This window comes from Macaca thibetana, chromosome Y (genome assembly GCF_024542745.1).
Source record: "Macaca thibetana thibetana isolate TM-01 chromosome Y, ASM2454274v1, whole genome shotgun sequence".
NCBI classification, from domain to species: Eukaryota; Metazoa; Chordata; class Mammalia; order Primates; family Cercopithecidae; genus Macaca; species Macaca thibetana.
Genome location: NC_065599.1, coordinates 3,451,985 through 3,467,270, shown reverse-complemented (window position 1 = coordinate 3,467,270; position 15,286 = coordinate 3,451,985). Strand labels below are relative to the sequence as shown.

The 15,286-nt window shown below is 36.9% G+C and overlaps 1 protein-coding gene across 2 annotated transcripts in view; it reads right to left on the bottom strand.

The window, feature by feature from the left end:
- Positions 1-2,160: 2,160 nt before the first annotated feature.
- The window catches only part of XKR3 (XK related 3), a 44,382-nt gene continuing 31,256 nt past the window's right edge, over positions 2,161-15,286 (bottom strand). For both annotated transcript variants that reach the window (XM_050777896.1, XM_050777895.1), the window contains exon 4: positions 2,161-3,088. In XM_050777896.1, the coding sequence (XP_050633853.1) occupies positions 2,415-3,088 (674 nt within the window). In that variant the 3' untranslated portion in view covers positions 2,161-2,414. The remainder of the gene's footprint in view (positions 3,089-15,286) is intronic.

The following is a 15,286-nucleotide window of genomic DNA, read 5'->3' as shown; positions in this document are numbered from 1 at the left end:
TGGGATTATAGGCCTGAGGCACCATGTCTGCCTTTTTCAGCAATTTTGATGTGTACATTTTTTAATTGTGATCACCATTCTGTGCCAGATCACCAGAACTTCTTCCTTCCTCACAGAAATTTTTTACCCTTTGACAAATATCATCCCTTTCCCTATGTATTCCTATCATGACCCCACACTCCAATCTCTCACTACTTTCTGTGAATTTGTATAAAGAGTCAGGATCTTGATGTGTTGGCCAGGCTGGAGGGCAGTGGCACAACTATGGCTCACTGTGGCCTCAAACACCTGAACTCAAGTGATCCAACCACCTCATCCTCCCAAAGTACTGGAGATACAGGCATGAGTCACCACACCCAGCATATTCACTATTTTTATGAGTTCAACTTTTTTAGATTTTACATATAATTGTGACCATGCTATATTTGTTTTTCTGTGCCTATCTTATTTCACTGAGCATAATATTTTCCAATTCCATTGATTTTATCATAAATAAATAACAGAATATTCTCCCTTTTTTTAAAGGCTGTATAGTATATTCCATTGTGTATATGTGACACACTTTATCTGTTGCTCTGTTGAGCACTTCAGTTGTTTCCTTATCTTGGCTATTGTGAATAATGCTGACATGAATATAGGTCTGCAAACATCTCTCTGAAATACTAATTTGTATCATTTGAGTAAATATTCAGAAATAGAGTAGCTGGACCATGTGGTAATTCTATTTTTAATGTCATTTTATTTTTGAAACCTCATTTCTGTCACCCAGAAGTGCAGGCTACAAAAGCACAAGAAAAACAGCAATTGGATTGCATCACATCAAACTAAAAAGTTTCTGCACAGCAAAGGAAACAATTGGCAGAGAGGGTGAAGAGAAAACCCCCACACTGGGAGAAAGTGTCTGCAAATCATATGTATGATAAAGGGTGAATAACAAATACATACAAGAAACTCACACCACTTAACAACAACGACAATCAAACCTATTAAAAATGGGCAAAAGACCTGAATTTATGTTTCTCAAAAAAAGACATAAAAATGGCCAACAAGGCTATGTTTAACCATGTTTAATTTTATTTATTTATTTATTTATTTATTTATTTATTTATTTATTTAGAGATGGAGTCTCATTCTATCGCCCAGGCTGGAGTGCAGTGGTGCGATCTTACCTCACCTTAAACTCTGCCTCCCAGGTTCCAGCAATTCTCTTGTCTCAGCCTGCTAGGAAGCTGGGACTACAGGCGCGTGCCAACATGCCTGGCTAATTTTTATTGTGTTTTTAGTAGAGATGAGGTTTCATCATGTCAGTGAGGATGGTCTCCATATCCTGACCTCATGATCCGCCCATCTCGGCCTCCCAAAGTGCTGAGATTACAGGCCTGAGCCACTGCACCCGGCCTTACTCATTTTTTTTTTTTTTCTAGAGACAGAGTTTCATTTTGTCTCCCAGGCTGGAGTACAGTGGTGCGATCTCGGCTCACTGAAACCTCCACCCACTAGGTGCAAGCAATTCTCTTGCCTCAGCCTCCCTAGTAGCTGGAATTACAGTTGTGCACTATGCCTGGGCAATTTTTGAATGACCGTATATTTAATGATGCTTCACCACGAATATCAGGGAAATGCAAATTAAAACCAACAAGGCACACTTTTCTCAAAACTGTTAGAACAGTTATTACCATAAAGATGAAAGATGACTAGTGCTATTGAGAATTTAGAGCAAAGAGAATCCTTGTGCACTGTTGGTAGAAATGTAAATTAGTATTTCAAATTATTAACATGATTATTTTTAATTGAAAAAATTTTTGTGCTTTAAGATTCATTAATATGAGTTGCTTTCTGTTAGTCAAAGTTCAATGAGAAATACCTTAGTTATCCTAAATTAATATAAATAAGAGCAGACTCATAAGACTGATCTTTCAGGTTCTCCTTAAGTACAGAATAAAACCTGTGGTAAACACTTTTTCTGAAGGAAAAATGTTCACTGATAATGTATATGCTACAAATACTTGTTAAAGGCATAATTTCCAAAAATGTAGTAGGTGAAAAATGCATTATGGTTATTTTTCTTGCTCAGTTTTTGGATCCAGATGGATTTTTTATTTTGTTTTATTTAATGAATTGTATAATTATAGCTAAGGAAACAAAAATTACTGCCGCACATTCACAGGAGAAAAATGAATTTTATTAGAAACCACTTCCAAGATTTTTCTGTGTATAACTTATTTTAAGAGCCTCTAAATAAAGTCACATTCAGCATCTTTACTCATTGTTCTGTGAAAGTATGTATGTATATTTTATGAATATGACATACTTTTGATTGAAAAATATTCAGCCCTACTCCAGGAGTGATAGTAATTCCTCAGCTGCTTATTTTTATTCTTTTAATTGAGTTTTCTCTAGATGTTTACATAATATTACAGTGCTTCTGGTTGATTTTCAGTACGTCCTGGCAACACTTTAGCTGACCACCTGGGGTACAAATACTGATAGAAGAGGAGCATAAAGCCAATGGCCAATAGGTAGGTTATGATGAGCTGCATGGCAATTAATGAGTCACAACAATTCAGCAAAGTTTTCCCTCCAATGAACCTAAATACCAATATCATTATCACATTTTCTAAAAATTGAAAGCTGTAGTGTAGGAATCTATGGCCCCACCTCTGTCTCCTGTCAATTATTTTCTCATCTGACAACTGCAGTTTCACTGCTGACCAGCAGGAGAAGTTGATTGCAGCATAGAGTAGTGTGATCAAGATAAGCATCAGTACTGTACCCACCATATTGGAATTATTTTCTGTGTTGTTAGGAAGATGAGCTCCACTTTTCCAAAACTCCAGCCATGGTGCCAACAATGGTACACAATATATGATTAAGAAAAAGGGTAGGCACTTCAGTTTCAGAGATGCAGCAAAAAATGCCAGAGTCACTACACGTGAGATAACCTCCAGAAAACGCCATATCATGACACAGATGAATTCTATTGGCTGTAGCTTAATAGTAGTATCATCGTTGCTGATCTGGATGGCCAGTATATTGCAGTGAATGGCCCCATAAGTAACTGATAACAGGGAACATGTCATCAGGAATGCTATTAAAGACAAACATGAAAATGTTAGAGAATATTTTTCATTACTAATGACCACTTTCTCTTTTAAAGTTGCCGTTTTAAGATATATTCTTCCTCACCCACCTCCTTTAGAAAATCATTTACTTATAAAAAGAAAGATTTGTTAATCTTCCATTTTCAGGGATACAGTAAGTGTATGCATGCAAAATATATATTACAACTGGGAAAAACAAATAATAAGCAGATACATACATATCTACATTTATACATGTATATACACATTCCCTCAAAGAGAAGACTGGCACAGATGAAATGGGAGAGAGACATTCAGATCTGATGCTATAAGGTGTGATAGCACATAGAATGTGATTCAGATCTGATGCTATAAGGTGTGATAGCACATAGAAAGCAGTGTCAATTTAAAAAAATTACCTGAATTAGACATTGAAAAAACAGTTAGGAGTGTCAAGTAGGAAGTTAGCCTGTGAAATAGAGACTAATGTAATATAAATTGTGTTTTATATTATGGTCATAACAGAAAAGAAAAAATAAGCTGTGGAGTTAAAGTAAATCCTGGAAGTGGAGCTGACAGATTCTGCTGAGTGACTGAATACAAGGTAATAGAGAAGCAGAAAAAATAAAAATTTACAGAAATTAAGAAGTGTGTGTGTGCATGTGTGTGTTTGTGTGTATCCATGCAATTTTACGAGAAACTTTTTCATAAGCAAAATTAATTTCAACATTGTTCTCTTAATAATTAGACAAATAAGCACATGGAAGAAAAGCAAAATTATGAAGTAGATGAATAATAGGTTTAAACAATTTTGTACTACATTAAGTTGAAAGAGTAAAAACTCATTTTACATATTCATGCAGGTTTAAAAAATACACTCTTTGGCTGGGCGTGGTGGCGCACACCTGTGAGCACTTTGGGAGGCTGAGGTAGGTGTATAACGAGGTCAGGAGATCAAGACCATTCTGGCTAAGATGGTGAAACCCCACCTCTCCTGAAAATACAAAAAATTAGCCAGGTGTACACCCAGCTACTTGAGAGGCTGAGGCAGGGCAATTACTTGAACCTGGGAGGTGGAGGTTGCAGTGAACCAAGATAGCACCACTGGACTCCAGCCTGGGTGACAGAGTGAGACTCCATCTCAAAAAACAAACACAAACAAAAAAACACTCTTCATACATGATGAACTTAAGCCAGAAAACAAGAAGAGGCCAGATAGCAAAATAGTCATTCCTCATCTAAATTTATTATTCACTTTCTGACACCATTTAGAAAATGAATATTAACACTCCATTTATTCCTTACAGAATACTCAAAGTGAAACTCTAAAACATTAGCATTCTTAACTGCATTTTTGAGAAATGAGACTGAATATAATAAATGACTTAAAAATTAAATTTTAGAAAGTAAAATTTGGCCAGGTATGGTGACTCATACCTGTAATCTTAGACCTTTAGGAGGCTGAGATGAATGGATCACTAGAGCCCAGGAGTTCAAGACCAACCTGGGCAACATGGTGAAAACCTGTCTCCACAAAACACACACACATAAACACACACACACACAGACAAATTTAACCAGGCATGGTGGCACATGCCTGTAGTCCCAGCTGTTTAGGAGGCTGTGGTGGGAGGATTATTTGAACCCAGGAAACATGACTTTCACTTGGGACTTTTGTTTATCTGTCCCCTTACCCCAGCACTTTGGGAGGATGATATCAAGAGGCAAACTTCTAGACCCATCCCGGCAACAGATGGGAGACTGTGCAGACAGCACGATGGAGTCAAGTTACAGTCAATATTCCTACTGGTTGACTACAGTGGCCTCAGGTCCTCAATAAACCTCAGAGGGAAGACTATGGTAGCTGCAGGCCTTGAGTGCCTCCAGTGCTCTACTATGGGCTACAGGTGCAACCTGGCACTGAGTCAGCTTTGGTGGTCAAATTACTTCAGCCATCAAAGTATAGGCATTCAGATTCCCCCTATTTCTACCAGGGCTGAAGCTATCATAGACTTAAAGACCTTAATTTACTTCTTTTTCTTGCCCTGAATCTCTGGGCAGGCTTACTGTAGAAGGAAGCTTCCAAACCAAGCCCAACCGTGAACACCAAATCAGGCACCATATCATTGTGCAGACAACAATGCATAGTCACAAGGATCAGAATCAATGATGAGAACATCATGGCACCAAGTAGACAAAATAAGGTGCCAGTTGTGAGTGACCCGAAAGAGATGGGCATGGACACATAGCTTGGCAAAAAATTCAAAATACTTGTTTTAAGACAATGTAGTGGACTTAAGGAAAACACAAACAATTCAGAAATTTATCAGAGGAACTTAACAAAGAGATTCAAATCATGGGAGGAAAAAACTAACAGGAATGTTGAAGACAAAAACACAATAAAATTTAAAAAATAAGCAATTGAGATCATTGACAAAGTGGCCAAGCAGAAAAACTTAGACAAGTCAATTAAAAATATACAATCAGAAGAAAAAAAAGAAGTCTAGAAAGTTCATAGGATTTATGGGATAACATCCAAAGAACAAATGTATTAGTCACTGGTGTCAAGGTAAAGCTGGGTACAGTGGCTTATGCCTGTCATCGCAGCTATTTGGGAGGTGGAGGTGGATGGATCACATGTAGTCAGGAGTTTGAGGGCAGACTGCCCAACATGTGAAACTGTGTCTATTAAAAATATAAAAATTAGTTGGGCGTGCTGGTGGATGTCTGTAATCCCAGCTACTCAGGAGGCTGAGGCAGGACAATCACTGGAACCCAGGACGCGGAGGTTGCATTGAGCCAAGATCACGCCATTGCACTCCAGCCTGGGCAATAAGAGCAAAACTCCAACTCAAAAAATTACGCCATCGCACTCCAGCCTGGGCAATAAGAGCAAAACTCCAACTCAAAAAAAAAAAAAAAAAAAAAAAAAAAAAGCATATTGTAGAAAAAAAGTAAAAGATCTATTTAGAGAAATAATAACAAAAATTTTCCAAACCTAAATAAAAATATGAATATTCAGGTAAAGGCTTCCAATAAGATTAAATCCAAATAATACCCCATGGCTTAACATAATCAAACCAACAAATATCAAAGACAAAGAGAGCATACAGAATTAAGCAGGATAAAAAAGAAAATATCATATCAGGAATACACCTATATATTTAATATATGCATATATATAATGTAAATATTAATAGATGCAAAGGGAGAAAAATCTATAAGGTACTAATAGAAAACTTCAGCACGTTACTTTCAGCAATGAATAGATCATGCAGACAGAAAATCAGTAAGTAAACATTGGATTAAAATGCACTGCAGGGCAAATGAACAAAACAGTTACAGAACTATGCATCCAAGAGTTATAGATATACATTCTTCTCTACTGCATACATGGAACATTTTCCAGGATATGTCATACATTAGACCAAAAAACACATCTTAATGAATTTGAAGAGATCAAAGTCATATAAGGTATCTCTTCTGTTATCACTAATTCATAAGTATTTGAAAAATAACATACTGCTGAAAAACCAGTGAGTCAATGAAGACATTACAAAGAAAATACCATATTTCTTGAGACAAAAATAGAAACACAACACATCAAAACCTACTGGATACAACCAAACCAGTTTTGTTTTGTTTTTTGTTTGTTTGTTTGTTTTTTAGATGGAGTCTCGCTCTCTCACCCAGGCTGGAGTGCAGTGACGCACAATCTCAGCTCACTGCAAGTTCTACCTCCAGGGTTCATGCCATTCTCCTGCCTCAGTCTCCCGAGTAGCTGGGACTACAGGCGCCTACCACTATGCCCAGCTAATTTTTTGTATTTTTAATAGAGGCAGGGTTTCACCGTGTGAGCCAGGATGGTCTTGATCTCCTGACCTTGTGATCCACCCGCCTCAGCCTCTCAAAGTGCTGGGATTACAGGCGTGAGCCACCACGCCTGGCCACACGACCAAAGCAGTTTTAAAGGGAAAGTTATGGCAATAAATGCCTTCATCAAAAAGAAGATATCAAATATACCAAGTCAACGAATTAGAGAAATAAAAAGCCAAAATAAAAAGTAACCCATTAAAGAAAAGCCCAGGACCTGATGGATTAACTACTGCATTCTACCTACCCCTAAAAATAACTACTACCAATTCTTTTTAACCTAGCAGAAAAAAAAAAGAAAGTATACGAACTATTCTGGTTCATTCTGTGGGGCCAGCATTATGCTCAATACAAAACCAGACAGGGACTCAACAAAGAGAAAACTACAGGCTAATATACCTGATTAACATAGTGTAAAAATCCTCAACACAATATTGGAAATGGAATTATTATGCATATTTAGAAAATCATTCATGATTTTCCATGATCAAGTGAGATTATAGGGATGCAGGAATGGTTTAATATGTAAGAATCATTAAATGTCATATATTACATCAGCAAAATAAATAACAAAATCTAAGTGGTCATTTCAATAAATAAAAAAGCCATTTGACAAAATTCAACATCTTTTTATAATAAAATCTCTTAACAAATTATTCATAGAACAATTGTAACTCAACACAACAAATGACATAAACAAGAATAACTAAATAATGCTTTACATGACAAACCCATAGCTAACATCAGAGTCAATGGGAATTCAAAGCTGAAAGCTTTTCTCTGAAGATCTGAAAGGAGATTAAGAAGTTCACTTAAACTGCTTATATTAACATAATCCTGAAAGTCTTCAGCCAGAGCAACTGAAACAAAGAAAAGTTACCCAAATTGGCAGGAAAGAAGTAAATTGTCCATATTTGCTAATGATATAATCTGGAAATCCCTAAACACGCCATTAAAAAGCAGTTAGAACCAATTCAGAAAATCAGTAAAGTTTCAGTTTACAAAATCAACATATAAAATTAAGTGGCATTTTCATATACAAATACCAAAATGTCTAAAAAAAAAAACTCAAGAAAACAATTCCATTTACAACAGCTATGAGAAAAATGAATGAACAAAAAAAACTTTTGAGTAAATATTACCAAGGAGGCAGAAAAAAATCTGCATTCTGAAAATTATAAAGTATTAATAAAAAATTAAAATAACGTAAATCAATGGAAAGATATCTATGTTAATTGACTGGAAAAAGTAATGTGGTTAAAATGTTTACAGGACTTAAATAGGACCACAGATTCAATGCAATCTCTATCAAAATATCAATGGCATTTTTCACAGAAATAGAAAAAGGTTCAAAATTAATATGAAACCACACAACAGAAAAAAATCCTGAATAGCTAAAGCATCTGAAGATGGCTGTGGGGTTGGGGAGTGAAACCCCAGAGCTGGAGGCATCATAATGCTATAAGCCAATGCAACAGAACATAGTGAGCAGAAATAATTCCACACATGGATAGCCGACTGATACTTTACAGAGGTGCCAAGAGCACAAAATGAAGAAATGTCAATCTCTTCAATAAGTGGTGCTGGGAAAACAAGAGAACTACATTCAGAAAAACAAAATCAGAACCCTATCTCTTACCACATACAAAAATTAACTCAAATGCATTAAAAAGCATAGTGTAGTGGCATGTACCTGTAGTTCCAGCTACTCGGGGGTCTGAGTCAGAAGGATCACTTGAACCTAGGAGTTCAAGGCTGTAGCAGGCCACACTCACACCACTGCACTAACCCTAGGCAATATGTGTGACTCATCTGTAAAATTACAATTTTAAAAATGTTTAAAAGTAAATATGTAATAAAAACCCTAAACTGTGAAACTGCTAGAATAAAACACAGGGCAAACTTAATGTCCTTGGTCTGGGCAAGGACTTATTTTTGGAAAAGAGCTCAAACCAGAAACAACAAAACCACAAACAGACAAATGAGGTTTCTTCCTACTAGAAAGCTTGCATACAGAAGGAAAAAAAAAATCAAAATGATAGAATGAGAGCAAATATTTGCAAATTATACATCAGACAAGGGGTTAATTAAAATATACAAGGAACTTAAAAAATATTCAAAAGCAAAACTGTAGCAGGACGAGCCACAGACAAAACCTCTTAGACACAGAGTTGTAGAAGGAAGGGCTTTATTTAGCTGGGAGCATCCGCAGACTGCTGTGTTAAAATCGGAACTCCCCAAGTGCACAATTTCTGTCCCTATTAAAGGCTCACAACACTAAAGATTTCACATGAAAGCGTCATGGTTGATTTGAGTACGCAGGGGTTACGTGACAGGGGCTGCATGCACCAGTGGTCAGAGAGAAACAGAACAGGGCAGGGAGTTTCACAGTGTTCTTCTATACAATGTCTGGAATCTATGAATAACATAAGTTTCTCAGTTATGAATTGATTTTTACCTACTGGGTTTAGGCCAGGCAGTCCCAAGCCTGGTTTTGGGCCTGGTGCTGGGCTGCCTGTCTTTGGTTTTACTTCCTTGTTTTTTTCTTAAAACAGGCACTGAATATAAAACAACATAAAACAATATAAGAGGGTCTCCCTCTTTCCTCATTCCCCCCTTTTGAGACTGTCACTTTTTATTAGCGGGAGTTCTCACTTTTATTTTTGCTGCTTATGTCTTTTTGTGCAATAAATTGATAGTGATTCATATAGTACACTTGTGCTGAAGCATTTTGGGGAACTAAAGTAGCAACAAAGCTTTTTATCATTTGGAGAAGTACAGGTATCAGACAAGGGAGCAGTCAGTAGGTTCTTATTATTATTATAACTTTTATTATAAGAGTTTTAAATCCTCCTAGTGCTGGGAATTAATTTTTAAATGTGGCTTCAGGGTCCAATTTGTGCTACATTTGTAAGGGCACATGTGACTATGTCTTTAACTACCTGCCTTTGATTGTCTATGTGTAGACAGTAATTAGTAAGGTTAAAGTTCTTATAGACCTCTCTTTCAGCTGCTAGCAAGTAGTTGAGAGCCAATCTATTTTGATACATAGCATTTCTTATCTGAGTTTATTGCTAGGCCAGAATAGTCAAACCTTGACCAGTTTCATTAGTAATAATTTCTAAAACAGCTTGTAACTGTATGATTCAATTGAGCATGTAAATGGGGCTCCAGTATTCCCATGAGCCATCTTGTGTCTAAGTGGCAGGCCTATAGTATTGTATAATTTTTTAGGAGGTTATTTATCATATTTTTAATTACCTATAGCTAGGCTTCATTTTTCGTAGGAAGCATAGACAGGGAAGCCCAGAAGTTCACCTGTTTTTATAGGCAGTAAGAAGAAAGATGGTTTAATAATGCCAATAACACAACCACCTGTCTACTGGTCAGGCAGCTTAGCATAAGCTCTGTGTCCCCGTATCCAGTATAACCGCCGTCCAGTCTTGGTGGAATTCTGGGTGGGCCCAAACAGTCTGCAACTTTGGAAGTTTACTGAATGGATTTCTTTCTGTGTAGTTGGAACTCCACCGTGTAACTGTCTTTGTGGTACCATTATATAGCTTTTGCCCAAGACAAGTCAGCCGCCCTACAGGATGAGTGAATCCCTTTCCTTCTCTAGCTATGCAATACTGTCTAATAATTGAGGTTTTTAGAACCCAAAAATTGTTAGGGTGGTTCTTTTTGGCTGGGAACTCATCAGGAACTGGGTCTGTAGGAACTAATTCTCGGGCTTCCCATGGCCAGTGATCTCCTGTTACGGTTCCTCCACAAACATAACATGAAGTGACTTTTAGAGACTGGGCTACATGTTCGGCTAATTGCAAAAGAAAATTTTTAGTTTTTCCTGGAATCTCAGGTACTGGCACATTTAATTCATCATAGAAAGTCTGAAATACTGGTTCTGGAGAGCGTCTTTGAACCTCTCCTTTCATTAGGATGCTTACACTAGGATCTGGTCCTTTTTCATCAATGCCTAAGGTTACGTATTTTCCTTTATTCCATTTTGGGTCTGAGGGGTTTGTGATTACCAATTCTAAAGGGTTGCAGCTCCCACTCATGCAGGAGGGGCTGACTTTTCCTTTTTGGAGCAAAACAGGACCTTTTTTTTTATTATTATTATTTTAAGTAGCCCAAATGATACAAGACCAGTATTGACACATTTCACATAAATATGATTATTGACAGATACACTTATTTTCTGCTGTGTAACTTTTTTCTCAATCTAGAGAACCACATCCCATCCCATGCTGCTTACTATTAATAGCGGCACAGGCGTCAAATTTTAAGATTACATTTTTGGGGACCCCTCTTTCTTCTGTTCTAGCTATTACTTTACTTGTGTCAGTTAGAAAAGGACCAGTCCTTAATTTTATTTTAAAAACTGTGATCATGGTAGGCTTAAAATGAGTCAAAACACACATTAAGTTGGTTATTTCCTGGGCTACATACCTTGGATAGAATAGCATTATACAAACAAGTTTCTTTTAGAGTCCTGATTCACTTATAATAACCATAAAATAATAGGACTGTAGCAATCTTTTGTCCTACCTTAGGTACTTGATGTATACACTGGGAACAGTCATCAGTCTGAGGAAGGTCAGTTGAAGTCCTTACTGTACACATCCAAATTTTAAGGAAAATGAGCCCCACAATGAGTTTGCTCATGTTTGGCCATGTGTGGACCAGTCAGCTTCTGGGTATGACTGGAGAAGGGCTCGTCATCTTTTTCAGAGTCACTTTGGAGGGGTTAGCGAAGCTGCTTCCATCCCTGTACAACTCCCAGTCTACAGATGTTTAAGGATGGTCTTGGAGGTTAGGTCCACTAGAATAAACTGTGTCCAATACTTTTACACAGTTATGTTTAACTGGGCTCTTTAATACCAGGAGCAAGTTGACAGGTTTAGGGTGTTGCAAACTTCAATGGTTATGCAGGGATTTTTTACAGAGCAAGCTTTGGTATCTAGTTAGTCCAGCATTTATTAACTAATGGTGTCCTTTAGTATTTATTAAAATTACCACAGCATGGGGAGACTTTACATTTAGGTTTTGTCTAAAAGTTAGCTTATCTGCTTCTTGTGCTAACAAGGCCGTTGCTGCCAGTGCCCGTGGACATGGGGGCCAGCCTTTGGAAATCCCATGTATTTGTTTTGAGAGATGGGCCACTGGCCTTGGCCAGGGCCCTACAGTCTTGGTTAAAACTCCAACTGCCATCTTTTTTTTTTTTGACACACAGAGTGTAAAAAGTTTTGTCAGTGCAGGTAGCCTCAGGGCTGGGGCCAACATGAGTTTTCTTTTTAACTCATGAGGAGCTCATTGCTATTGGTTGTAACAGATGTAGTTTATTTAATCTACATTTTTATTGACTGTCATCTACTAAAATATTGATTTAAATACTGTAACTATTTCATTTCAAGCTTTGAATTGATCTGGTATTTCTTGTGGGGCTCCAATTGCATCTAAATAGATGTGAGAGTTGAAAGACTTATAAAGAGCTTCTCTCGCTTTATGATGTCTTATTATTATTATTATTATTATTATTTTCTCTGGTAGATGAAATGCCAGGGTGAAAGGGATAGCCAAATTGACTAAAGCACAAGTGCCACTCTATAGTTATTTGGTAGAGTGCCCAGTAAAGTCCACCACAATACCACTAAACATCCACTCAGGGATAAACAAGGGCTCACTAATTGATAAACTCTTGAAAATTCTTAATCTTGTTGCATTCCTTCAGGTCTCCAAGGAATGCTAATTCTCTTTCCTGCCATGAGAGACACGAAGTGAACTTAGTGTTGGGAGATGGAAGGTCCTCGAGGGCTGACCCTCAGGGACTTGGGGATACGGCAGAGAGAGCCTGGCATGACTTATTACCCCAGAGTGTAGAATCCTGGAAAAGAGCTACCATGCAGCCCACACCTGGTCGACTGGAGGACCACCTTAGTGGAAGGAAGACAATCAGGGCCTCTGGCCTGCTATGTGCACAAGCATAACAATTGCTTTTGTTTAACGTGCAGATGGAATATTTGATCCATTTTAACCAGGCATTTGCATCTTGGTATGCTGTCTTAATTGCCAAAGTTTATTTTAAGTCTTTAACTTCTATGATCCTCTAGTAAAATGAATGTTTCTTTTAGCATTTATTTTTATTAGTTTTTAGACCAAAGAAAAGCTAAACACTATTTTATATTTAATAATGCTTTTTATATGATATTTATACCAGATAAACTAAATTTTACCTTTATATTAGTGTGTTAACATTAATCTTAATTTTAATAAAACCTTGTAGACATATTTAATTTTTTATGTTTGACCATCAGGTAAGATTTTATAGAGTCTTTTTAATATTTTATAATTTTTGTTAAAGAGCAGGTGGATCAGGGAACCAAGAAATGTAGCAGGAGGGGCCACAGGCAAAACCTCTCAGACACTGAGTTGTAGAAGGAAGGGCTTTATTCAGTTGGGAGCATCAGCAAGGCTACTGCCTTAAAATCCAAGCTCCCCGAGTGCACAATTTCTGTCCCTTTGAAGGGTTCACAACACTAAAGATTTCACATGAAAGCATCATGATTAATTTGAGCAAGCAGTGGTTACGAGACAGGGGCTGCCTGCACTGGTGGTCAGAGAGAAACAGAACAGGGCAGGGAGTTTCACAGTGTTCTTCTATACAATGTCTGAAATCTATGAATAATATTGGTTTCTAAGTTATGAGTTGATTTTTACCTACTGGGTTTAGGCCAGGCAGGCCCCGGCCTGGTTTTGGGCCTGATGCCAGGCTGCCTGTCTTTGGTTTTACTTCTGTGTTTTTTTCTTAAAACAGGTACTGAGTATAAAACAATATAAAACAACATGATAGGGTCTCCCTCTTTCTTCAAAACAAACAAACAAATACCACATGTTCTCACTTATAATTGGGAGCTAAATGATGGTTACACAGGGACATATAGAGGGGAACAACACCCACTGTTGCCCATTGGAGGCTACAGAGTGGGAGCAGGGAGAACATCAGTGAAAACAACTAATGGACACTAGGCTTAATACCTGCGTGATGAAATAATTTGTACAACAAACCCTCTTCACACGAGTCTACCTATATAACAAACCTGCGTAGGTGGCCCTAAACCTAAAATAGAAATTAATTTTAAAAATTAGAAAGAAAAAAAAATTTCTGTATAAAAAATAGGTCTCTTAATAGGCCTTTCTCAAGAGATATTTTTTCAAAAGAAGACATGTAAATCAAACCAGTATGAGACTTCACCTCATCCTGAGTGGAATCATCATTATTTAAAGAATAAAAAGAAAAAAGAAAAGATGAAACAAAAAACCAAAAGACTATGGAGGAAGGAAAACCCTTGCACACTATGGGTGATGATGTAAATTATTACACTCATTATACATCACTAAACCCATTTTATTCCATGAACAGTTTGGAGCTTCCTCAAAAATTAGAAATTAGTACTAATGCATTATCCAGAAATTCCACTTTTGAGAATGTATCAAAAGAAATTGAATCCAGTATGTTGAAGAGATATATACACTCCCATATTTATTCCAGCATTATTCACAGTAGCCAAGATAACGAATCACCTCAAGTGTCCATCAGTGAATGAATACATAAGGCAAATATGGTACCTATACACAACAGAATAGTATTCAGCTATAAAAAAGAATGAAATTCTCATCTACAGCAACAGGGATGAACTTGGAGGACATTATGTTGAGTGAAAAAAAAAAAGTCTCACTTTTATGAGAAAGCTTAAAAGGAAAAAAAAAAAAAAGAGTCTACGGATATACAGAGTGAAACAATGGCTACCAGAGACTGGAGTGGTTATGGGAAAAGAAAGAATGAGGAGAATTTTATCAAAAGATTTATAATTACAGTCAGATAGGAGTAATAAATTTAAAGATATCTATTGTATAGTAGGCTGACTACAGTTAGTGACCATGTATTGTTGAAATATGTACACAGAATGGATGTTATTTGCTCTTACCAAAAAAAAAAAAAAAAAAAAAAAATAAGAAAAGAGAGAGAGAGAACTACGTGAGAAAATGCATTTGTTAATTCTCTGGATTTAACTATTCCATGTTATATACACTTCAAACATCATCTTGTACACAATGAAAACATGCAATGTAAACTGTCAATGTAAAAAAAAAGAGAGAGAAAGAAAGGAGGCAGAGGGAGAGAGAGACAGAGAGAGAAAGAAAGAAAGAGAGAGAGACAAGGAAGGAAGGAAGGAAGGAAGGAAGGAAGGAAGGAAGGAAGGAAGGAGGGAAGGAAGGAAGGAAGGAAAGAAGGAAAGAAAAGAAAGAAAGAAAGAAAGAAAGAAAGAAAGAAA